The 26,605-nt window shown below is 30.6% G+C and overlaps 1 protein-coding gene across 6 annotated transcripts in view; it reads left to right on the top strand.

The window, feature by feature from the left end:
• Positions 1-26,605, top strand: part of Cfap47 (cilia and flagella associated protein 47) — a 386,549-nt gene that overhangs the window by 11,522 nt on the left and 348,422 nt on the right. For 5 of the 6 annotated variants that reach the window (XM_063245680.1, XM_063245681.1, XM_063245682.1 and 2 more), the window contains exons 3-13: positions 2,703-2,818; positions 5,114-5,252; positions 7,455-7,683; positions 8,125-8,285; positions 9,336-9,463; positions 11,688-11,923; positions 19,001-19,190; positions 19,871-20,084; positions 22,900-23,052; positions 25,206-25,392; positions 25,586-25,682. In XM_063245680.1, coding sequence (XP_063101750.1) covers positions 2,703-2,818; positions 5,114-5,252; positions 7,455-7,683; positions 8,125-8,285; positions 9,336-9,463; positions 11,688-11,923; positions 19,001-19,190; positions 19,871-20,084; positions 22,900-23,052; positions 25,206-25,392; positions 25,586-25,682 — 1,850 coding nt within the window. Of the gene's footprint in view, positions 1-2,702; positions 2,819-5,113; positions 5,253-7,454; positions 7,684-8,124; positions 8,286-9,335; positions 9,464-11,687; positions 11,924-19,000; positions 19,191-19,870; positions 20,085-22,899; positions 23,053-25,205; positions 25,393-25,585; positions 25,683-26,605 lie in introns of those variants that run through there. The other variant, XM_063245684.1, reaches the window with a different exon arrangement.

A 26,605-nucleotide genomic window follows, 5' to 3' on the forward strand; every position in this document is an offset into this window, starting at 1 on the left:
TACACATATTTATTAAGATATATATAAATAGCTGTATTAAGATATTTCTTCTCATCGTAAATCTACACATTTTTATTTAGATATTACACATATTTATTAAGATATATATAAATAGCTGTATTAAGATATTTCTTCTCATCGTAAATCTACACATTTTTAATATTTTTATAAGTGATGCTAATATAAATAAATTTTGACCTCTGTAAAAATGATACCTAACACAAAAGTGATGCTATTTGGAAACAGTTTTCTCAGTGAGATGGATATAGCTTTATAAAATTTCATTTAGCTAATATGTTCATGGCTGATTATTATTTGCTTAAATGGATTTTACATGAATTTTATTATGATTATAAATTTTTGATGTAAATATTGAAAAATTGTCTCATAAGAATAGGTTGGGACAAAAGAGTTTTATTGAAGTAATGGATCTCAGTTTTTTGAGCTCTTTAAATTTACTATGTATGACGTAATTAAGCGAATATTTTAGTAGTTTTTCAGCAAACTCAACAGTGTACACCTATTTCAAATTGGTAGAATAACTTGGCATGGTGGAATAAGCCTGTAATCTCAGCACTCACAGGGCTGAGGCAGGAGGATTGTTGTGAGTTTGAGGCCAGACTAGATTACAGAGTGTGCTCAAGTCCAGTCTAAACTGCACAGCAAGACTGTTTCAAAAAATTCTGGCAGAAGAAAACTGAAAATCGCTTTCATGAGTATAGATTTGTTAAACCTTTTGGTCATGAACTTTCTGAATACTAACACCAGTTTTCTAACTGCCCAATACTGTAGTGCCCCAAAAGTTTTTCTACTTTAAATCAATGCATCCATCCAGGTTAAAATAAAGAAAAATGTGATCCAGCTCACCTTTTGTATGAAATATTGCAGGAGGAGTTGTGAAGAAGGAAATGAAAAAAATTGAAAGTATTAACTTGCTATTAAGATGTCACATTTTATGAATTAGTTAAATTTGGAACATGGTTTTCTACCAGATGTTCAGGTTTCTTTCAGAGCATTACTGAGTTTGACGACCACTTGTACTTGTCACAGATGTCTTTGTCATTCTGTTCTTAGAGAGTCCTTCAATTAAGCCATTTGATATGTCCTTCCTCCTATAGCTGGTGATAGCGATAGCTGGCCATAGTGTTTTGTTTTTAGAGATCAATTCTCTATATGTTTTTTATGTGTGTGTGTTATGAAAACAGTTTTAAAAATGTTCATACAAGAATACAGTAAATCAAAAGGAGAAGCAGATAAATTGTAGTGCATAAACACAATCTTATACTGAGATAAATTCTCTTTGTGTCAACTCTCTCCCTCACTCTCTCTACCCTCTATCTATTCATTTGATGAAGAAGTATACAAATTCATAACAAATGAATATGAAGGCCTTTTTGCTATAGCTAGTTAAACAGATTTAAAACAGATGTGTGACTTCATCTTTCATATTATGTGTATAATAAGATCATAAGATCCTCTTTCAGATCGTGTATTCTCATGTTGATGTAATTAAGTACATTGGAGTCATTTATTTCCTTTACCTGTTCTAAAGTTATAATCACTTTCAAATCAGAAAATTGTTATTTCTTAGACAGTATTGACTGATCCTTAGAATACTGTATCTGTATATATCCAAAATTATACAGACATTCACATATAAACATGTATTTCAGAAAAAAGGCCACAAAATAATATTTGTTCATCATGGCATAAAGCAGTATTTTGTAAATATTTTGTTAGATGGCCTTATTTATGAGTTTTGTAAGTATACCTTTATGTATGTGTATATGCATGTAATTGTATTTTGGAGCTTGTATACTGCAACAAATAAATGACGGATGCATGTTTCTTGCACATGACCAAGAAACTAAATAATGATATCTTTTTATATTTATTATTTTTATTGTTAGATTTGAAGCTGAATAAAGTGAATTCTAAACTTCATAATCAATATCCAGACCCCTGCTTAGATAACCATTTGAGTCTTTGATTTTTTTAAAAAGCAGATGTGGTAATATTTCTCTAATTTGATAATTTTGTTAGTAACAAATATGTTAATACATGATACTTTGTAAACTATAAATGACTTTTCAAATACAAAGTGAATGTATCCTGATGAAATATGTGTACAAATGACAAATTTTAAAGCATGCATTAAAACTTGCTACGTGTATATTATAACACTCTAACTCAGAGACACATATGAATAAATCAGTTATAAAATTTTGTACTTAGGTTTTGTTGTAGACCAAAAATATATGTTATAGCATCAGCCTTTTTATCATATTTTAAATCATTCCTGTTATTTTACTTTATTAAAGTCAGTTCTGTATTTTGAGGAGAGTCAATATGTATTATGCACTCAGGTGGAGATTTCCATCAAAATTTTCAAATATGTTTCAAGTAACACAAATATGAAAATAAGTATGTAGCTTATTAAGATTAATCACTTCATAGAGAATACCATGCAGTTAAGTGCATAAATTCTGATTTCTTTGTTAAAAATGTATCTCACTACCTTTTTTCCATATCTTAATTTCTTTAATTCCTTTTATTGACAACAGTATGATCAGTAAATTTGCAAGAAAGCTAAAATGTCTTTTAACGTGTTAAAAGTGTCAGTATATTTTCCTTTGCATTTAACTAAGTAGTTATTATGATTATTACAATTAGTTATCTGTACCTTTATTCACCTCTCTTAGGTTGATTCCATCCTGTGAAATGGAAATTGAGTCAGTAGTTGATTTTGGCACATTAGTTTCCAACAGTAAAGTATATTCTGAAGTGATTCGTATTAGTAACCTTGGCACAGTTCCAGGTAAGAGTTTGCTGTTGTATAAATTTACTTATATGTTCAGATGAAATTATTCTCTGATTCAATCATATATCTGTGGTTTAAAATAGTTCAAAATCAAAGACCCTTAAGTAGTGTGACTAAAAGGAACAGGTATTACGAGAATTCAGGAAAAATAAATCTGTCTACTTACAATTCTGATTAACATAGCTGACTCTCAGATTACTGGTTATCTCCATGTGCATACGAGCCAAGATGGTGCCATAGAAGTGATACTGTTCTTATAACTGCCCAGAGACAGAATTAGGGCATAAGCTTGCTGTGTGATATTTGACAAATTTATTAAAGATTTTAATGTTGTGATTTTTTATTTATAAACTAGTACTAATAAAATGTATATGGGACCGGGTATATGGCTCAGTAACACAGCGCCTGCCTAGCAAGCACAAGGTAGTGAGTTCAATCCACAGTAACATAAATAAATAAGTAAATAAATAAATAAATAATGGTTTATTGTGTACACCCTTAGACTTGTGTATGGGACCTTTCTTAACAGAGACACTCAGTAAATACTGATTCTCTTTCTCTGTCATAGTCAATATTGAATTCACATCACAGTCTCTAAAAGATACTCAGTGTTTTTATTTTTTTGCTGAAAGAATAAGTGCTTCTCTGTTCTACAGATTCTCTTCTCCAGACTGGAATTCTATTAGTTTATTATTGGGGACTAAAAGTTTCTATAAAATGTGTGTGTGTGCACGCGCGCACGTGTGCGTGCATGTTCATATGCACCTTTTCACTGATAACATAAAGTAGGTATAAAATTACATGCATTTTCAGTTTTTTATTTTATGTTCAGGATCACAGATTGCAATATTGTTATTTCTTCTAATAAAACATGAAGATTATCTCTACATAACAGTGTGCCCTCCCATTGCATGTTGAATATATAAACCAGATTGTAAACCTAATTCTCTTTCCCAATAAAAGAGGGCCTGTTCTCTGGGGCTGCCTGAGTGAGCACTGGTAACTATTAAAACAAAATCAAGGCATCATAATACTGATTTCCTCCTAAATTATATTGGAATAAAACTGATAATTGTTCAACATTGAATGTTGCTCATTTTGCTTTGTTTTGTTTTATTCTTTTTATTAGTGTATATTTGTGATATGTACTAATTACATTAAGCTTGAGTGGTTTGTACATATACATATCCCATCTTTAGAAGTTTTAGAAAATAAAGTAATACAAATAAAAATCTCTCTATTGTGTATCAATGTGGCATATCTGTAATCTTTCATAGCCTTAACAACAATAATATATGCTTTTTATTCTAAAATTTCATGAAATTTTACAGTCTTATTACATGTGAAATCTATCTGAATGAAAATCAAATAGGAATTTAATTGAATATATAATATTACTTAATAAGAAAAAATAAAATTAAGCTACAGATGTGGGTCCACATATTTAAAGAAAAATAATCTACATTGTTTGTAAGTATTATAGTATTATTTTGTTAGCATGCAGCGTTCGTACTAAATTAGTTAGGTGTGTTTTAATTGAACACTGAAATATTAATTGCTCTTATATCATAAACAGAAATCTAATTGGCACTACAGCTGTTTCACTTTTGACAAGTAACTGAAAATTTCTAAGCATATATTTCCTTATGTGTAAAGTGAAGACAAATTACTGAAACTTTGCCATATGATACAATGATTTAACTGCATAAATGTGCAGAGTTGTTAATATAATTGTTGAACAATGGAAGTGGGTAATATCTTTTACCCTGTGATGGGAGTTAAATTCTAAAACTAAGCTCACATTTGTAGAGTGTCTCAAGTGTCTATCCTCTATTGATATTGTGAATGTAACCTAGTAAGAGTAGATGCAAGTTGACACCATGCTCATAAGTGAAATAAATAAGAATCGCATGTGTAAATATGATATTGTCTGACTTGTGTGAGACACTGAAAGAGAAAATAAGATCTGAAATGTACAGTAGATACTAGGAAATGGGAAGAAATTGTTCAAAAATAAAAAGGGCCGAGGATAGGTTAAAAGGCAAAGGACAGTATTGAAAATGGGAAAAATGAAAGTCAGTTATGCAATTAGTATCTCTTAGTCTAGTAGAAAGGAACGATTGTTCTAAAATCAATAGGCGAAAATTTTATGCCTGTATCTTGTACCCTGAGCAACTATCTAAAGACAATGACATGTAATGTGTTACCTATTGTTATTCTTTTAATATTTCGTTATGACATTTTTTCTTAAAAAAGAGTAGATATGTAAACTATCATTCTTATTCTATTTAGGTATGTTTAAAGTGGAATACCAGGGCCAGTTACCTATCCACATTTTTCCAAACTATGGTGTCGTGAAGCCTGAGTCATTTATAATTGTCAAAGTAGATTTCTGTGCAGACAAATCCAGACTTGTAAATGAAGTGGCTAAGTAAGTGTGTATTATGCTTCTTAATTCTAATATGATTCTCTTTCCTCTTTCAGCCTTCAAATGTACCTTTTTATATGTCGGCTTCTTTTTCTTTTATCTAGTGTTCATTCTTAGAGATGGTACTATTTTCCAAGCACTTGAGTTCTCAGAAGTGAGAAGAACTAGTGGATAGGGAGTGTGTACATAAAATAGGAGCCCCTAGTTTGAATTTTGTGGTGGTAAGGTAGAGACCAGGAGAACACTTTCCTAGTAAGATACATATACTGGTGAAGAGAAATTAGCCAACAAATAGTGTGCTTGATGTGATTGAAAGCATGTCAGTGTATAGAGGAGAAGAGTCTAGTAATGGAAGTCAGTTATGGGAGTTACTTCAGGCAGGTAACTCAGCAAGTAGCAGAGTCAAAAAAAATAGTAAAAAAGACAAGACAATATTGTATATTGAAGTATCTGAGGCAATCAGGAATAAAAATGATATGCTAAGTGATGCAAAATGAGGAGATCTAGAAAATGAGAGAAAAAAAACAGTAGGGAATGAGGAAGTTAAAATATACCTATTTCCAAGATGAATATAATTATATTGTATTGAAAGCACACACTTAAAAAGATGAGATAAAAAGATGGAAGATCTAATTAAGGGTTGCTGGTCAACATTTTTATGAGGTGTGTCTCATTTCACTAACAATATATGCAGTTGGTTATCACCTGTATTTAAAAGAATGAAACAGAAAACATGACAATGCATCTTACCATAGCAAAGAAAATGATTTTTGTAGATCATCTGTCTGTTTTTGTAGAGGTGTGTGTGTATGTGTGTGTTACTACATTGCAATGGGAAATACATCTCTTACTGAAAATTTGCAGTCATAATATATAATAAATAGTTGTGACCTCTATTAGGAGCTTAAGGTTTACTGTGAAGTCTTACCAAGGTTTTAGGAACATAATGCCTTGATTGATTTACCTTTCAGAAAGGTCGGGGTAGTAGAGTTGTATAAAATAGATTAAGGAATATAGATGTGAAATGTACAGCCTGACTAGAAATTATAACAGGAAAACAAGAGGAAATTTATAAAGAATTGAGCTAATGCGCAGATTGGTATGACTGAGAGAAGTATGCCTATTGAAGCTATGTTATGGAGGTAACTTTGACTAAATTTTCTGACTCATTATAGAAAGATAAGGTAAGAGAATGAATGGGTAGTTGGGCAAAAATATAAAATTCATATTTGACATGTTGGGATTAATTCAGTCTTCAGAGTCCTGATGGAGCTCGCTGTTTTTAGTTGTCTTGAGCCAGAGAGAGACAAATTTAGTATCAATATCCTAGGCAGAGAGGCAACATTGCATAAACGGTAGATGAAATGTTGAAGTGCTGGAGATAATTGTAAGAAGGAGGATAGATTGTGAGAGTAGGAGGGAAATGCCACTGTGCTTGGAGTTTAAAAAAGAACCAAGTCATAGAAGAAAAAGAAATATTATGGATGAGTTAAAAGGAAAAGTAGGAAAATATTGTATCAAGGAAACTAAGTGAAAAAAGACATGTAAAGAGATAGTGACAGTTTTCCATGCTATAGACTATCATACTACTAATTATTTAGGTGATTTTTGAGGAATAGCTAGTTATTTGTGTTATCTAATGAAGCTAGACTGAAAAGATTACATTTATACTAGAATGGAATAAATATGGGAAAGTACTTCTAAAAGAAAACTGAAATTAATCTAGACTATAAAGTTTAATAGAAAATATTCTTCCCCAGAAACGAAGTGAGATTTGTATGAGGTACATTATGTTGTATGGACTGAAGTGCTAGAATAGGGATGAGTGTAGAGTTGAGAAGTAGAATGAATTAGAAAGCTTCTCAGTTTCAGGCCAAGAGATAATCATCCAGAACATTTAGCATTTATAAAACAATTGGTGATTTGAATATGTTATTGAGTTTATGGGGTCATTTCATAAGTGATTTTTCATCTTTGTTTTTCTATAATAAATTAGCTTACATGTGTGTTGTTCTAATATGTAGATTTGGACAGAGAGAAGGCTTTCATAATCACTGGCATGTGTGTAATCTAGCTGCTCTTAAATTATTAAATTTTAATTATAATGTGATTTTATAAAATTTTATACAAATGTTTAGAAGAAACATAAGATATATAAAATTTAATTAATATATTTATATACATGCATATTTCATTATCTTGTAGAGTGAGGTTACAAGGTCGTCCTGAGATGTACTTGAATATTAAAGCTCATGTGGTTGATCAGATTATTGAATTGTTAAACACGAGTGATGAAAGAAAATTGGAATGTATACACTTTGGATCTGTTTTCTTTGAAACATCAAAAATTGAACATGCATTTTTATATAATAATAGCCCACAACCTATAAATTGGGTAGCAGTAATGCTAAATGACTGTGTTGGAGAAGAGTTGGTAAGTAAATGGTACAACACAAATATAGTATGTATTAGACCTTGAAACAAATTGTTTTGAATCTGTCAATAGCTTCCGCACTCTTTATTTAAATATATTTTAACAGAGATTTATAGAAATGATTTCATGTATATCCAAGGATAATCTAAAATATCAAGTAAATGAAGTTACTATTTATAGCAGTGTTTATCTGAAGTATACCAAATAAGTTCTTCTTATATAGGCCAGTGATTAATTGTGGAAATTTCTATTTCCATTAATTTTTCAATAGTTCTTTAAAGTTTACAGTGTTCCTTAGTCAAATTTAGGTGTGTGTTACTTTAAAGACAGATATTTTATGTTTTCTAGATTCTCACATTTCAGCAACTAGTTTATCACCTTTGTTAAAATATTTTTGCTTGCTTTGCTTTCTTTGATTATATTTCTGCTTTTTTATTACAGGGTACAAATATTCGACAAACAACAGATTTTGCTTTAAATAATCTCACCTACCTAAACAAAATAAAAACCATCGATATTACCACTGTTTTCTCCTGTGTTCCTAATGAAGGGATTTTACTACCTTATCAAAAGATTGTAATTACATTTTGTTTCAGCCCAAAGTAAGCAAAAATTAATACAGTTTCATGTTTAGTACTAATGTAAATTGTGTGAAGCACACTTCAACTACATTGATTTTAATATCATAGTAAAACTCACCAGAAGGCATAAATTGCTTCTTTTTCTTGTTATGGTTCTAAATGTTTCCACCATAGTTAATATTACTTCCAGAATTTCTTAAAATGGCATTAAATAATTGAGGTTAAATTAAAAATTATTCTAGAATTCATGGAATTGGAATGGTGGAAGTACAAGTTTCTGGCTGCTTTTGATTATAGTCCGAAATCAAAAACTTGTTCATGCAGCGATACTCAGCAGAATGCAGTATGTATTTGAGAATTTGTGGCTAGAGGGTGAACTTTCAATCCAACAAGTGTGCCTATGATGCAACTCATATCTGTCTTTGTCTCTTACTTTTTCCTTCCAATTTATCCTTTCCTGTTCTTTAACAAGATTTAAACTCTTAAACAAATCTTGTTCTCCAAATTATTTACTGTCCTCTAACAAAGACATAGCCAGCAAGATGCATTTACTCCATCAGAGGAGATAAGTATTAAATGACATGTTCAATTAATATCAGGTATTAGCTGAACTATGAATATTATAGAGAGCTGATAAGATTTCTTAGCCCACAATGAATTTTGCCTGGAGGGAAAATCCTTTACAAAGAAAGTGGCATTTCAGCCAGCGCTTGACAACTTTGTATATTGAAGTTACTCTTGTCATGAAGTATTGGAGAAACTCATTATTTTTGAGCTTTATACTCTGTGATTTTCTGCTGTCAAATTCTGTATCATTTCAGTAAATATGAGAAATGGATAACGGTTGTGTATTTCTTTGTTAATTTTCTTTTGCTTGCATAGATTTAAAGATTGGACTGGTACTTTATTTTGAGAAGTGATAAAGTGGATCATTTTTGCTTTAAATGTGAAAATAAAATAAAATGATTACTACAATATGTGTATTGGTACATGCCAATTCCCCAAGATGAATATAATTATTATGTATAGCAGACATATACTGCTAATAAAAAGTTATGATTTTTTTTACAGGCTAATAGTTGAGAGTAAAATGAACGTTGACCCTTCACATAGGCAGGATTATGCTGTCTTTTTGAGATTTGAGACTGTGAGAAGTAGAGATGGATTTTCACAAGATGATATCTCTGAAACTGTGAAAAGTAAGCATAAAGTTAACAAAGTAATTAAGTATAGTATTTTCAACATTCATATTTGTAGAGACAGTTTATTACAAGTATGTAATTATTAGTTTGAACAGAAATGCAAACATTCAAGTGATCAAAGTATTTCATCTGTAGCATGTTAAAAACAAAGTCAACCTTAGAATCACATACATAATAGTTTTCCATTTGAGAACTTCTATGACTTTATAACTTTAAAACAGCATTCAGTAAACATGATTTAGAGTTCGGGGAATTAAAAATGGCTTTATTTTGTTGGTATGCCTATATTTGTTCTTTAGTATTTGGTATAGAAACAAATGACTCATTCCATCTCTACCATACTTTTAACATGTGCTCTCTCATATATATATATATATATATATATATATATATATATAGAGAGAGAGAGAGAGAGAGAGAGAGAGAGAGAGAGAGAGAGTTCTAGTAAATAGAGTGTAGCACCCTGTCATAAGATCCAATAAATCAGTTTTTCAGGCCACATGTCAAAATGCATTATGCTTTCTACATTCTAAATTAGCATTGGGCTTGTTTTAGTAAAAAATTTAAAAAGTGGAACCGGAATTTTCATTACTTTAGCAAGACATTAAGAATCACATCCAGAAAAATGAGCCATTCCACGGAGAGGTAGGATCATCCCAGGCACATAGGAGAGTGACGAATCTAGAAAGTTTGCAAATCAATGCAAGCAATATGTAACAAAATTTACCTGTGTTACTGGAGCAGAAATTTATTGCTGTTACCATTTATGTCTTGGTTTATGACATTGATTCATGTCTTCAGTAATAGAATATTTGTAAGAAGCACATAGGTAAGTGTAGCTTTCAATAGCGACAAAGATCCTAGATTTGCTTTAAAGGTAACTTAAAGACTAGAATTGGAAGGGAAAGCACCAATGAATAAATGTGTACTCTTTTTTTTTTCAGTTCTAGTTACATTGTTCTATGCATAACATTTCATCCAATTACTGTCTCAGTCTTTTAGTTCCTAACTTGCTTGACTGTCTGAGAAATTTTATGTTTAATATTTGTTCCTAATTTATGTTCCACTGTCCATTTTCAATCACTTCTCATGTACATTTAATTTTTTGTCCCATATCCCATAGTAATTAAGTGGCGAAAACTATAATCCTATTACTTTTAACTTTCCACCTACTCTGGATCTGCATATGTGATCTTGAATTAAAAAAATTACACCATAGTAAACTCACTTTACATCTATAACCACACACTTCTTGTGGTTTCTCTAAAGTGTTTGACATTCCTACTACATTCCCCCATTCCTTCAGTTTCTGACAGTCTTAGGTGAGTATTACATGCCTTTATTCTTTCCTTAAGCCTCCAATTCTTCCTCTTTTGTTTGCACTCTAAGATTGCAAACACACTGCAGTACGTAGCATTGTCAATAGGGTACCTACTAGACCTGTCAATCTTAACATGTTCAATGAAATTTTTGCTTTCCCTCAACCTATTTCTGTTCTCTGTCTTAATAAATTGTATTTGAAACATTTCACTCGCTCAAACTGAAATACTTAGTGCTATTGTTAATTATCTTTTTCAAGTTTCAATCCTCCATAAAATCCTTCAGAAAATCTTATTTTTTCTACCGTCAAAAGTGTATGCAAAATCTGAGCATTTCTCTCTTTGACACTTAATACTCTCCCCTAGTCATATTTGGTTCTACAGAGTTTTTGAAAATGCTAAACAAGTCTTTTTCTTAGAATGTCTTGCTCCTCTCTATATCTAGAATATACGTTTCCTGTTTGGTCGCATGAATTTCTTCTAGATTTCCTGTACGTCTTTTCTCATTATGTCTCACTGAAACAGAGAACTTTTTGGCCTTCTCCACATAAAACAATATCCTGACGACCTTGTATTTTCTAAGCCCTTGTGATTTTACCTTTACCAACAGAGATCATTTTCTATATGAAATGCTATGAATTTACACATTTATTTTTTATTATTGATATCACTTAATAGAATGTAAGTCTGTGAGATCAAAATTTCCTTTCTTCTTTGCTCTAGTCCCAGATTCAGAAGTATATCTCACACAATGAAGGTATACAATAACTTTTTGAAAGAAAAGATTAAATGGGATGCCAGTTTATCTTCAGGTCTTTCAAATGATACTATGTGGATTAAGCTAAAATACTTTTGATTCTTCACATACTTTTTATGTTTAACAGCTATTATTTCTTTTCCAGGTGATCAGTTTCAGAAAGTGGAATTAGCACTGACTGGCTCAGGACATCCTGTCTTGTTGCATCTCAATCCAGGAACAATCTTTAAATTTTCACCTTGTTTCATGGGTGAACATTCAGATGTTGTGTGCACTATACACAATCAATCTGAATTTCTTCCTGTGACATACAGTTTTCCTAAAACTGCACATTTTAAAATTGAACCTAATAGGGGAAAGATCAATGAAGGCTGCATACAGGTAAGATAATTTTTCTTTGTTTTCTTTCCACCTTGCTTCAGACCTTTTTAATGTCTGCTAAATCTCTGTGCAGAGTATTAAAAAACACTGCTCTACTAATGCTTATAAAATATATCTTTTATGTGGACTAGGATTAGTTATGAATACTTCTGTAGGTATAGTCATGAATAATCTATGGTTAAGTACCTCTGTGATGTAAGGAAATTATTTGAAGTTCTAGTAAATTTAAATAAGTACAAAACATATTTATTTTATAAAGATATTTTTAAAGTAATTCAGAATTTTAAGACATATATACAAATAGATATGGATTATGAAGCTTGTAGAAAATGGTAAAATAGAACTGTAATACTGTGATATATACAGCCAGCGAGAGAACAATGTGTGCTTATTTACACTAGGTAGAAAAGTCTTAATAGAATAACAGGAGCATGACCTTGAATGTTGAATAGAATTTTGAAACATGAAATTGGTGACACTTACCTGGTCACATTCTGATATAGCTGACACAAAGCAGACAAAGAGAATATCAAGGCATTGCTGTCAGCATCAGGCCACCTACTATGCATCAGGGGTTATTTTACTTTTAATTGCTATTCAATCAGCTCTGTCCCATTTCCTCCAAACCAGGTATTGTAAGGCTATAGCCTGAAGACCAAATCTGTCCCGATGCTTCTTTTGGTAAAAAGTGTTTTTGGAATATAATTACACTTACTTGTTCATCGATTGTCTATAACTATTTTCATGCTACAACAACAGAGTTGAGTAGACGTGAAAAGACTGCATCATCCATAAAGTCCAATTTTATTCCTTTTTTGTGCTAGAGATTGACCTCAGAACTGTGCATGTACTAGAAAAGTGCTCTGTTGCTGAGCTGCATTTCTAGACATCCCCATTGAAAAAACTTAAAAATACTTTCTGTCTTGTGATTCACAGGAAAAAAAATGCTGAACCATGCTATGAACATAGCAAATATAAGTGCTTTCGATTTTACCTTAGTTTGTTATGTTATCATCTTTTTTCTCCTGGATAATGATGTGGCTCATGAAAATATTTATCTACTTTCTGACAAATAACATGATTTCTTTATAGCCGAATATCACCCCTAAGTTAGTACCTCCTAATATCTCATTTTCTTCATCCATTTGTCTGTTGATGGACAGTTTCAAAGATTTATCTATTATCAATTATGCTGCTGTAAACATGTGTATGCCAGGATCACTGTACTATAATGTATTTAAATCTTTTGGAATGATACTTAAGTGGGGAAAGAGCTGGGTTGAATGGAATTTCAAGCTTTTGGTTTTTGATAAATCTTCATAATGATTTCTGTAGAGATTGTATATTCCCATCAAGTCTGTGGAACCCCCATCTGCTGGCAAGCTCACTAATATTTGTTTTTATTTGATTTCTTGATGATGCCCTTTCTTTGTGGAGTAAGGTGAAATTTCAGTGATTTGTTCAATTGCATTTCTCTAATGGCCAAAGCTGTTGAACAGTTTTTGATGTATTTATTTTCTATTCTTCTGAGAAATGTCTATTCATTTCAACTGCCCATTTTTAATTGAATTTCTTATTTTGGGAGGTATAATTTTTTTCTTTATGTATTCTAGATATTAGTCTTCTATCTGAGGTGTACCTGGAAGAAATTTTCCTATTCCATAGGTTGCTTTTTAAAACTCTGTTTATTGTTTTCTTTGCTATGCAGGAATTTTTAAATTTGATACAATCCCATTTGTTGATTCTTCATGTTATTTCTTGTGCATTTCCTATTATGTTAAGAAATTCTTTGTATATGCTTGTGACTTCAAGAGTTCTACCTACTTTATCTTCCAGTGATTTTTTTTTTTTTACTATATAGATAGGTCCTTCATTTTGATTCTGGTTCAGCATGTAGTGAAGGATATGGGTCTAACTTCAATCTATTGCATGTGTACAGAAAATTTTACCAGCAACATTTGCTAAATAGGCTTTCTTTCTCCCAGTGTATGTTTGTGACCATTTATTAATGATCAGTGAATATACCTGTTTGTGAATGTGTGTATGTGTGTGTGTAGGTCATATATGCTGTTCCATTCATCCACACATCTGTTTTTATGATAGTCCCATGCTATTTTTATCACTGTAGCTTTGCAATGTAACTTGAAACACAAGAGTGTGATGTCTCTTTTGTTCACATTATTTAGGGTAGCTTTTGGCAAATCTGAGTCTGTCTAGTTCTGTATAATTTTTTGTTTGATTGATTGTTGAGACAAGGTCTCACTATGTAGTTTAGCCTTGCATTGAACTCACTATAAAATACAGACTGGACTCACGTTCTGGTAGTCCTCCTCCCTCAGTCTCCTGAGTGTTGGAATTACATATGAGCTCCACCATGCATGGCTCTGTATGAGGTTTTTCTGTTTTGATTTTTTCTAGTTTAGTGGGAAATGTTGTTGACATTTTGATTGGAATTTCATCAAACTCCTTATGAGTTTTAGAATTATGGCCATTTTAATAATATTGACTCCAGAAGTGTGGATTATCTATTTTACAATGTTTTTTTAAATCTCCTTTTTTCACAGTATTGTTGTGATCTTTTACATCTTTGATTAACTCCTACTAAATATTTAATTTTTTCTTGCTATTGTGAATGGTATTGTTCTCATGATTGTGTTGCTAGTGGTTATATTATTGACATATAATATCCTTTACTACGTTTTAGCTGAGTGTTTTTATAGGCTAATTATAAGAGATTTTTCTACATTCTAGACACAAGTCTAGATATATTCAAGTATATGGAAAATATATTAATTATAAACATTTTCTCCTTTTCTGTGCTTCGCTTTCTTCAGTGTGTGATTTTCATAATATTTTGTTCGTGTTTTTAATAGACAGTAATTGCATTCATCTTGAGAAATAGGACTATATGCATATATTTTAGCCACCCATCTTCTTCCCCTTTTCCCTCCTCTGCCTTCTGCTCCTTCTGCTCCTTCTGCTCCTCTTATCTCCAAGAAATCTAATTCTCTCTTTCTTAACATTTTAATTTGTGCTTTTTCTTTTAGTTTCAGTCTTTCATATTAGAGAAACAATGTGATATTTAACCTTATGTGTCGGTTTATACGATTTCATTCTACAAAGCACAAAAAGTTATTTTTAACTTCAGCTTAATCCACTTTTTGTTGTTAATGCTTAGTGTCATATCTAAGTAGTCATAAACTATCTTAATTCATTGAATTTTGTTCCTACGTTTCCCTTTACAATTCTATTTTTAGATATTTAAGTCAGTTCTCTACTTTCAGGTTTCTTTTTTTGTTTTGGTATGGTATTTTTTAAAGATCTAAAATCATTTCCTTACATATATTAGGTTAGTTTTCTCAGAATGTAGCCAGAGTTTTTAAAAAAACAATTTGCCTTGGATATAAAGATTTTTGAATTTACAATTTTACTTTATGTGTTTATTCTTAAGGCAGTAGCACAATGTATTGCTTATTGCAACATTGTAAAAAGTTTTTAAATAAATGAAACTTCCAAATTTGCTAAAGAGTATTTGTGGCTTAATCAGAGCCCTTTAAAATTCAAATGATGTTACAATTTTAACTTGCCAATTTCTGTAAATATGTCAATTGAGATGTGATAGGGACTATGTGACTTTTTAAATCTGGCAAATACTGCCATTTTCATAATATTAAGTCTTGTGACCCCAAAATTTTTGATATCTTACCATTTATTTATATGTACGTTAGGTTATTTCATTGATATTTATGACTTTCTAGTGCAGAATTCTTATATTTATGTCAATATTTTATAAACAGTTTAATCTATTTGATGTCATATAAATGAAATGGAATTTTTATTTTCATTTTTGGATAGATCATGGTTGATGCGTATAAATTCAGTTGTTTATTGTACATTTCCTTTTCATACTATAAGCTTTCTGAATTCATTTAATAATTTTAATAGTTTCTAGTGAATTTTTTGGGATACAGGATCATGTCATTGATGAACAGAAGTCATTTTAGATTCTTCCTTTAAATCAAGATGCATTTTATTCATTTTTCTTACCTATTTGCCCTAACTAGAACACCCAGTATAATGTTAAATAAAAGTGGAAAAAGAGAATATTTTGTCCTGTTACTCATCTAAAAGAAAAGAATTTAATCTTTCAACACTCAGTGTGATGCTAGTAGTCAGATCTTCATGTATTATCTATATATTCTTGAGAAAGTTCAGTTTTATCCCAGTTTGTGGCACTTATTTTATTATGAAAATGTGTGGTTTGCCAAATATTTGTAGCTTCTTAAATGATAATATAATTTTGACACACATTCTTTTAAGATTGTTCAGTACATTGATGGGCATTTAGATATTAAATGTGGGATAAATCAGCTATAAATGCTGTATTATATTTTCTGTATGTTACTGGAATTACTTTGATAGTATTTTATCAAGGATTTTTACTATATGTCCATAAGGAATATTGAACTGCAGGTATTTTCCCTTGAAATTCTTTTGCTTCTGACTTCAGAGTAAAACTGTAGTCACAGGATTAATTGGAACATCCACTCACATCTTCAATTATTTGACATATTTGTGAAGAATTGATATTAGATTTTTTAAATGTTTGATAGAGCATGTCGTTGAATTCATTTTGTTGTGGATTTTCTTCAGAAATCTTTTTTTATTAATTAAATTTCTTTACTTTCCATAAAGGTATTTTTTCTCTTTCCTCGTGGGTCTGTTTCAGTCCTTTGTTCTTTGTAAGAGTTTCCGTAAGTAATCTAATATGCTAGTTCTCTTGCAGTTATCTGCAACTGCCTGACACTCACAACTATGAATTACTTTTTAAAACAGATAAATAAACAGATAGTGAAATATACACTATCTTATCTTTCCATATATTTATGTAGATAATTACATTTACTTACAGTGTTTCATTATCAAATATCAAATGTCCTTTTATTGTTTCCTAAAATACTTCCTTACAATTGTTCTAATATTTTACTACTAACTCATTCTAATTATGTTTATAAAGAAATATCTCAGTTCATACTTCTATATTGACTGAGAGTTTCGCATCATGGGAATTTTCATTGGCAGTCTTTTTTCATTTAGTTCAGTATTTGACTGTCATTTCCATGGCCTTGTAGACTCCAATGTTTCTGACGAGAAGTTAGGTGTTCATCTTTACAGGATCTCTTGTGAATGATCAACGGCAATTTTGTTGTTGTTTTCAAGATTCTTTGTTTGTCTTTGGTTTTGGTGCTTTGACTCTGGGGTTTCTGGGTGTAATCAACTTGCCTTAACCCAGTTGAATGCTGAGCTCTTGCACATAGAGGTTAAAGTTTTTCATCAAGTTTGTAAACTTCCCAACTCTTATTTCTTTGAATATTCTTCCTACTCATTTCTCTCTTCTCCTTTCAAGACTCCTATCATTCATATGGCATTATACTTAATGATCTCCCGTAAGTCTCTGAGTCTCTCTTCTGTTCACTGTTCTCTTTCTCTATCTGGATAATCTCAAATGTCTTATCTTCCAGGTTAGTGATTTTTTTGTTAGTTCAGATCCACTGTGGAGTCTTTTTATTGAACGTTTAAATTTCATTTACTAAACTTTCAGAAGATTTATTTTTCTTTTTACTAATTTCTATATTTCATCAATATTTTTGATTTTATGACACATTATTCTCATACTTTTTTAATTCTTTAGACCTATTGTCATTTAATTCAATGTGTATATTTATAATAGTTAATTTACTACCTTAGTCTAATATGTTCAACATTTAAATTTCTTAGAAACATTATCTATTACTATGCTTTTCTTGTGCACCAGCCACACTTTCCTGTTTATGTTGTTGGGTACAGGATAATTACCTGCTGAAAACTTGGAATTTTAAATGACATAACTTTTGTAGTCTGAAAGCCATATCAACCCAAAGTTTATTGTTGCTTTGTGTAGTAGTTGTTTTGTTTATTGAGTGATGTCTGAGGCTAATCTTGATTATACTCTTTATTGTATGCAGTCAATAAATTCTCTACTTAGATAATTAAGTGTTCGGACAATAATTGGAAAGAGGCTTTGTTAAATTATTTGCACCAATAATATTATAGCCTGTTTCAAGAGCCTCTGTGTAAGTCTGTCAAGGCATGTCTCCAGTGTTTTTGAAAGCATTATTCAACTCTTTATAGCTTTCAAATTTTTCTTATAAAGATCCTTACTGTCAGCTAGAGGTGTGAGATTACAATTTCTCAACTAGTTCCTGAGAATATTACAGATGTGTCTATCTATATTCTTAGGTATACATCAGAATTTTGGAAATACCATGTAACTACCTTATTCTTAAGTGTTGTCTTATATATTTAATCATTTGTTTTGTATTAGTTTGTTTTATCTTTAAATGATAATGTCACTTCATGTTGCTATGATATAAAAAATCCACAGAGTGAATTCTAGATCCCATACAACAATAATATCCCTTATAACAGACTTTTCAGTCAGTTGACAGAACAAATAGATACTGTTTTCTGAAGATGGGACTTTTAGAAATTATCAAAGTACTCTTTACTTGCTATTGCTAGGCTAAGATTTCTCACAGTTCCCATAGTTGCAATGCTATTTTGTTGGCTTGTTTTGTTTTTTGTTGAAAAACATTGTGAAACTTTTGACAGTGGGATCACAGCAAATAAAAATGCCATGTTTCTCTTCTTTCAGACTCAGCAACTTAAAAAAAAAACAAAACAAACAAACAAACAAAAAAAAACTCTTTGAGTTGGTAACCTTTCAGATGATTTTGAAATACCTGATAAAGTTGACCTGTTGGCAGTTTTTTTGCCATAGTTTTGTATCATTTATAGAGAGGTAGAGTTTTGGAGATCCTTAATCAACTATTTTTTAAAATGTTTTCATACAATATTCTTAATTTATCTGCAGTAAATTTCAATAATAAATATCTTAAAAGATGAAAATTCGTAAGGTATATTCAAATCACCATGATGAACTAGTGTTCCTTGAAATTGAAATAGAGTGTTTTTTGGATTTTCTTTTATTGTCTCCTAACAATAAAATATTGATTACTTTTGCTCTTCTTTTTATAGACTGTGACATTCTCATTTATTCCACATCAAGTTGGAGCCTTTAAAGTGAAACAGGCGTTAGAGCTTATTGGTCCAGTGGCAGATAAAAATCTGCAGTCTACATCAATGAAACCATTTTATCACATAACTTTAAATTTCAAAAGCTTATGTAAGCCTTTCACTAAGAAAGTTGTGATGAAAGCTAATCCTGGTACGGTAATATAGAAAATCCATTATACATATATTCTATTTCAGTTTTTCATACCTGTTCATATGAATTAAAATAATCTAGAAAGCTTTTACAAATATATAAATTTATAAATTATCCAGTTTTAATTATTTAGTAGGTCTATATAGGGGCCAAAACATTTGTGTTTCTACCGCTTACCTAATAGATACACTTACAATTCTTAGGATCACACTTATGATTTAGTTACATATACAGTTTCTGAAAGTTTTTTATAGCTTTTTTATTTCATTATTTCTATGGTTTTACTTGAGTGTATACTATAAATTGGTTTTGATCATCCCATAGATTTTCTTATTGTTGGTATGTTATCCAATTCTCTACAAATTTTATATATTGAACCATGTTAAACAACTGACATACACCTTTTTAAACCTGTAGGAATTTCAGTTTTATATAGATCATCCTCTGTCTTAGCAATTCTCATGTTTTATCTGTGTTCATTTTATTATTTACTTTAGTATTAATTGATAGATAACATTGTATAGGTTCACATATTAATTTGTATTTTTGAATGTATTTATTTTTGGCTTAACATTTAAATTAAAACCAATTATCTTGTGTATTTATTAATTAATGGCTGTCCTTTTGAAAACTGGAAGTCTAAGTATTGTATATGATCTTTCTATTTAATTCTATAAAAGGTATATCCCCTTTGGTCAGTAATCCCACGGGACAGTTTGTGGCTAAAGACTTGACAAAATATAAGGATTTTGCACCTGTAGCAAAGCTGCAATCATCAAGGACACACCTTCATGACTATCAGTCAAAAAATGAGTCAATGAAAGGTGCACTGATGGCCTTTCCCAATGAACGAGCTGCAAGTGTCAGGCCAGGAGAACGTTATGAAGTGTTCAGGTAACACATGATATTAAAATTTTTAAAGCTATAGCCAACATGAAATGCAGAGGTCTGAATAACTCCTAATGTCAAAAAATTAATAATGAACACAATAATATTTGATCTCCTCATTTAGTTTTAAATGGAATGAAATGATTGTGGAATGGTAGTGCATTTTAAAAAATTAACCTCTCATATATTCTGTATATTTTCTGGAAACAGATGATATATAAAATAATTCTTAAAATATATCAATAAAAAGTATAGAAGAAAGAAATAATCACCTTTGGAGTCTAACAAGTGTTCAGGATAGTCATGTTTATTAAGTATGGTTGACACTTTCAGTTTGTGTAAAAAAATAAAATTTTGAGAAACTAATTATTGTTATTGTCAGAATCTGTTTTCTTCCTCAGAGACACATTTCCAATTACTTTCCCCAAATTGAACTGAGACTTCCCACATTAGAATCATAAGAATTTATGAAATTAAATTTAAATTTAAATTTAAATTACTATTTTACCAATGTTTAGCCAAAAATTGCCAAAATATATTGACATCATTATCTGGGCTCTGAGCCTAGCAGCTTTTTTTGCACATTTGAGTCTGAAGTAAGTTTCTCCTCTACTTGCTGTATGCTGTTCGTGCAAGTTTGATATAACTCTGGACTTTCTACACTTGTCTATTTGTCTTAAGGAAATAGGCTTGCCTAGTTTTGCAGCCAGTTTTTTGTAATAACATTTGATTTGTAGGACTTTTTTATTTATCTAGTAAGAAAATTGTAGGTTTTTCTATAGAGTATCTTATTGCTTTTATTTTGCAAATTTTTTCCACATCTGCCTTTTAAAAAATTTGACAATTTCAATAAAGTACAGAAAAAAATAGCTCACTATTTAAATCATTATATAGTATAAAAACTGGTGTGTTACTTTTTGGCTTATTGTATCCTTTGTCTCCTACAATGGATGCTTCTGGAAATATTTATGTATGCTTTTCCTCTCTTTCTTAAGGTTGTATAAATATGTATATATAAAGATATAATGTCTTAATTTAATACTAACAGTTTGTTTCTGAGTTCCTATTGATTAAATGGTCCAAAATTGTCAGAAATTTTAAGAAATAAAACTTAGCATTGTGTTTATTTCCTATGACCATATTTACTTTTAGAAAAAAACTGAGTTGCTTTATTTTTGCCTAGTAATTAATAACTGTAAGTAATGAAAGATATTTTATGATACTACATTTGCATGTTGATAATTGTAAATGCCATTTAATGTCCAGTGCACCCTAAGTTTTCTTTTTGAGAAGAAAAAAGGTAGGTTTTTTTGTTGAATTTTTTTACTGCAGTATGGCCTGTGCTTAGAAATCTATCAGGTTTATAGTTAACATTCGGTAAATATTTTAGTAAATAAATGAGGGCAATGTTTTACTCACATGTAAATTTTGTTCCTGGTCCATTGTATGTTTTTAAATCACTTGTTTCAAGTTGTGAGCATATTTGTAATTTTTTTATCCTTTAAGGAACTGATAAAGATTTAGGATTTAGTTATGTTAATAGTTCCTTGACACTTAAGGTATTAAATCCACTATAGCTTTCCTGTACCTCTCTTTCCCCCTCTGTCCAATGTCAAGTCTTTAGATATAGAAATTACTTCTAAATTTTAAAGTTGATAAAGACTCAGCGCTTGAATGGAAATTTAAATATCACTATTTTAAAATAACTAACCATTTTCCCCTCTTACTGACTTACTCTGTTAAAACTTTTAACGCAATTAAGATTGTCTTCATGTAAACAGGGAAGAATTGGAGAATACAAGAAAAATAGGTTAATTTATAACTAATTTTCATTTGACTGTGAGAAATAAAGTATGAATATGACTCTTATTGTAAGTCATATTTTCATTTCATTTTATTGTGAACCTGCAGAAACAAGAAAAGTGATAAAGTTCAATTCCTCAAGCAGTATTCAACAAATCATAGTGCCTGCGCTGCCAGAATTATTTTTCATTTTTCTGATTAAACATTATTTTGAATCTAAACATTTATTTTATACTTTGAAAATTGATACATGTGTACAATGTGTAAAATCATGCCAGAGTAATCAGCATTTATAGCTTCTTGAATTTTTTAGTTAGCATAAAAAATAAATGTATTTATGAAGTACAGTTGGATATTCCAGTATGTGTACATAATGGCTCATACTTAGGAATTAACTATCAAGGGTAATGATCCTATTATAAAATTTGCTGAGGATTAAAAAAGATAGAAGTCGGAATAATTTTACTCTTTGTTTTTAATCAAAATTCATGGTAAATAAAAGGGAAAAACAGTAAGCCAGTTAATATGAGATATAATTTGCAGTTTTTTAGTGGATTGTTTTCTTTCTATAATTGATGGTTATTTCATAAGCTCTGGTGTTGTAACAAAGTATCGTGTTAAATAAAATGATTCAGTTTTCTTTTTTTCTTATTTTAGTCATATTAAATTAAAAGCTGTAAACTGAAAGAAAAAACCACAACTCAGAGCCAGTTATCATTTCTTAAAATTTGATCTCTCGTATAGAATGGCTCAAATTGCCTATGCAAAGATGGCTTTAAGGTGACTTTAAGAAGAAAAATTGCTTCAGTTACATTAAGGAATTAATTAGGTATCACTCTAGTTCTATATATAATAATGTTTTCATATAGAATAGTCTGTGAAAGAAATGACTAGAGCTTGTTCTGTTCCACATATTATGCCCAACACTTGAGTTAAATATTACTTAGTAAGCACTCTACAAATAATTATTGAACAAATGTTTGTGTACAGATTTTAACATCACTTACTCATATTTTAGGACAATTTTCACAAAGGTTCCAAGGTACACCTATATAGACCCTGATTTTGAATATACTGAACTTGAAAAAATAGAGAAGAGAGTACATCAAGACTACTACTCAAATTATATCAAATTTTTAAGACAAAATCGCCTGCAGAAAGAAGCAGCGAGGTAAAGAATAATTCCTTAGTCTTGTTGCCCAGAGATCCAGAAATTTTTCTGTTTCTTTTTAAGATTTATTTTTACTTTAGCTATTTAAGATTGATATATATGTGTGTGTATATATATATATATGTATATATATATATATATTATATAGCATGATATTTATAGCCTAATGATAAAATCAGAATAGTTAGAATTTCTGACTCCTTAAACAATGTTATAGCTTTTTGATTTACATAAATATTATACATATTTACTGATGTCAGTGTGATAATTTCAGTATAGGTATATAATGTGTACTGGTTAAATAACAGTAATTAAAGTATACCTTTTTCATTATTACTTTGTATTTGGAGATTTCAAGCTCTTCTATTTTTTCATAAAATTTATACATTATTGTAATCTATAGCCAACCTGCTGTTTATTATTGCTTTCCAACTTTTCTCACCTTCTTGTATTCTTTCTTACCCCACCTTTTTTAGCCTCTAGAAATCAGGTACTATATTCAGGTTGATTTATTTTTAACATGCACCTGTGAGAGAAAATGCATGATTATTTGTCTGTCTCTGTAATTCATTTAACTTAATGTAATGTCTTCCAGTTTCATCTCTTTTGCTTCAAATGATACCATTTTATAGTTTGCATGCCTAAATTATATGTATATATAAACACATATATGCATATACTCATTTATCTGTTAATGAACACTTGGTCTGGTTCTGTATCACATCTATCATGAATAGTGCCACAATGAACATGGGTATGTGAGTATCACTTTGGAATGCTAATTTCATTTCTCTTGGATATATACTCAGAAGTGGGATCATTAATAGTGATAATTCTCTTATCAATTATTTGAAGAGATTCCATGTTATTTTTCATTCTAGATATATTAATTTACATCCCTGTCAATAGTATATTCCCATTCTTTCTGTGTATGTCCTCACTAGCATCTATCATTTTTGTCTCTTTGACAATTGCCATTATAACTTAGGTGAAATGATATTTCATTGTGATTTAATTTGCATTTCTCTGGTGGATAGTGATATTGAACATTTTAAAAATAAATTTGACCATTTGAATTTCATCCTTAAATAAATGTCCATTCATATAAGTAATCCATTTAGAAGCTTAAATTTTTTGTCTTTGTTATTAAATTTAGTTGTCTGTATATTATGGAAATCAATCATTTGTCAAATAAAGTGTGCAATTTTCTACATTCTGTTGTTTGTCTACTCTGTTGTTTGCATTCATGTGCAGAAACTTTTTAGTTTGATATAATTTCATTCTTTTTCTGTTGTTGCCTGCACTTTGGAATTCTTTTTAAAAAAATCATTGTTTATATCAATGTATTGGACTCTTTCCCCTTTCTTTTCTTCTTGTAGTTTAGCTTTTTGTTCTCTCTGGTATTATGTATAGGATGCCAAAGTCAAATTTCAGTTCTTTCTGTGTGAATATGAGATTTTTGGTGGTTGCATAGTTTTAGTTTCTTTTTCAACTTTTATGTTTTGAATCACATTTTATTGTGTAGTAGAATTAAGATATTGAACTATTTTAAGCATACAAATTTTCTTTAAACTGTTTATCGGTACCAGGGATTGAACTCATGACTGCCTGCTTGCAAGGCAGGTGCTTATGCCACTGAGCTAAATCCCCAGCCCCTCTTGGCGATATCTTATGTAGGTTACCCAAGAAGCAAATCTTGAGATGAAGATATCAGTGCTCGTAAATTATGCAGAATATACTTAGAGAAACTTATATGCAATTAAGGAAATAGAATAGGGCAGGAAAAAGAGCTGAGGAAGGATATGTTGCAAATGTATGCAGTCACCTTGATGTCCAAAGTGTTTTCTGCCTAAACTAGTACTTCCTGCCTTGAGTCAAAGGGTCTGGTCTCTAGTGTGCTATAACTGGTCATTCACTGTGATCTGTCTCTGAATACGGGACTGGAGTGTGAGTGGAAGATACAGCCATCCTCTATTAGCTGTTTTAGTAGGGACTCTCCTTAGCAAAGGAATATTTCTACAGATTAGTGAACCAGTCTTGTTAATTATATATGAATGGGACATCAGTAGTAAAGACTGTGGGGAATATTTGGATTCGTGAATTTATTTTCTAAAAGACTTGACCTCAACTGCGTATTATTATTATTTCTGTAGGAAATGTGCGCATTCAAATAATGCTATAGACATAGCCATGCTGCCAGCCTCTGGTCTAAAGTCACCCATACTCTCTCAAGAGGAAATAAAAGAGGAGTGTTCTTCAACAGAGTGTCCAATCACAACGAATCGATTGATATGTACCAGGGAACTGGCATCCAAGGAGAGAGTGTCCCTGGATAGAAAGGCATGTGCAGTATTTTACGTATTGTTTCATCATCATCTTCTTTTTTTTCTGATACCAGTAATTGAATTCACACCCTCATGCTTGCCAGGCAGATACTGTGCCACTGAGCTATATCATTGGCTCTTTTATTGTATTTGTAAATGACTTTTTGCTAATATTGCATGATGAATTTTGGAAATATGATTTTTCTTAGGATCTCAAAGGACTTAAGTCAAAGCCAGCCACTCCTCAAGAAAAACATGATTGCAATATAGTTTTGACACCAAAGCAAATACATCAAGTAATTATTGGTAAGAATATACAGCCTTTATTTTTAAATAAAATATATTAAAGCAGAACTTGCATTCTTTATAATTCCTAAATTTAAAATGTGCAAGTAAGTATATTTTAGTAAATTTGTAGTTAAGAAACACTGTAACAATCCGGTTTTAGAACGCTGCCATCATCCTTATGCTTATGTACTCACTTTATGTTTCTATTCCATACCCCAGCTAATTGCTAATCAATTTTCTATAGATTTGCATATTCTGAGCACTACATATGAATGAAATCCAACAATATATGATCTCTCATATAGGGCTTAATTTGCATAGCATACTATTATTAGGCTCTTTTGTCTGGTAGTTCTAACCAATATGTTGCTGCATTTTATATCTAGATAGCATCTCATTTAGTGAGAAAACCACATTTGATTTGTTCATTCACCAACTGGTGGACAGTGAGCTATTTCTAGTTGAGGCTATTGTGTATACTGATACTATAGTCGGGCAGGTGAAACTGAGTGGACATATTCTTCAATTTCTTTCGGTTAGATTTATAGGAATATAATTAATGAGTTTCATGTCAAATTTATATTTAACTTGTTAAGAAATTTCTAAAATATTTTCCAAAGTGATGGCAGAAAATTACAATCACAGTACCAATATATGAAGTTTATAATTTCTCCACATTCTGAACAATATTTGTTATCCTCTGTGTTTGATTATAGCAGTTTTACTAAGTAGGAAACATTGTCTCACTAGGTGTTTGATTTGCCTTTCTTTAATGACTAAGGTGGTGATTTCCATTATTAATTCAAGAAATGTTCCTTTAAATTATATATAATCTTTGGAGATGTCTCTTCTACATCCATTCCATAATTTTTAATTTGAATACTTTCTTTTTACAGTATTTAAAAAATTTTATAAACAAAAATGATGAAAGTGATACAGAC

Source organism: Cavia porcellus, unplaced genomic scaffold (genome assembly GCF_034190915.1).
Source record: "Cavia porcellus strain 051 isolate PalLab524CR breed Dunkin Hartley unplaced genomic scaffold, mCavPor4.1 scaffold_3, whole genome shotgun sequence".
In the NCBI taxonomy this organism is placed as follows: domain Eukaryota; kingdom Metazoa; phylum Chordata; class Mammalia; order Rodentia; family Caviidae; genus Cavia; species Cavia porcellus.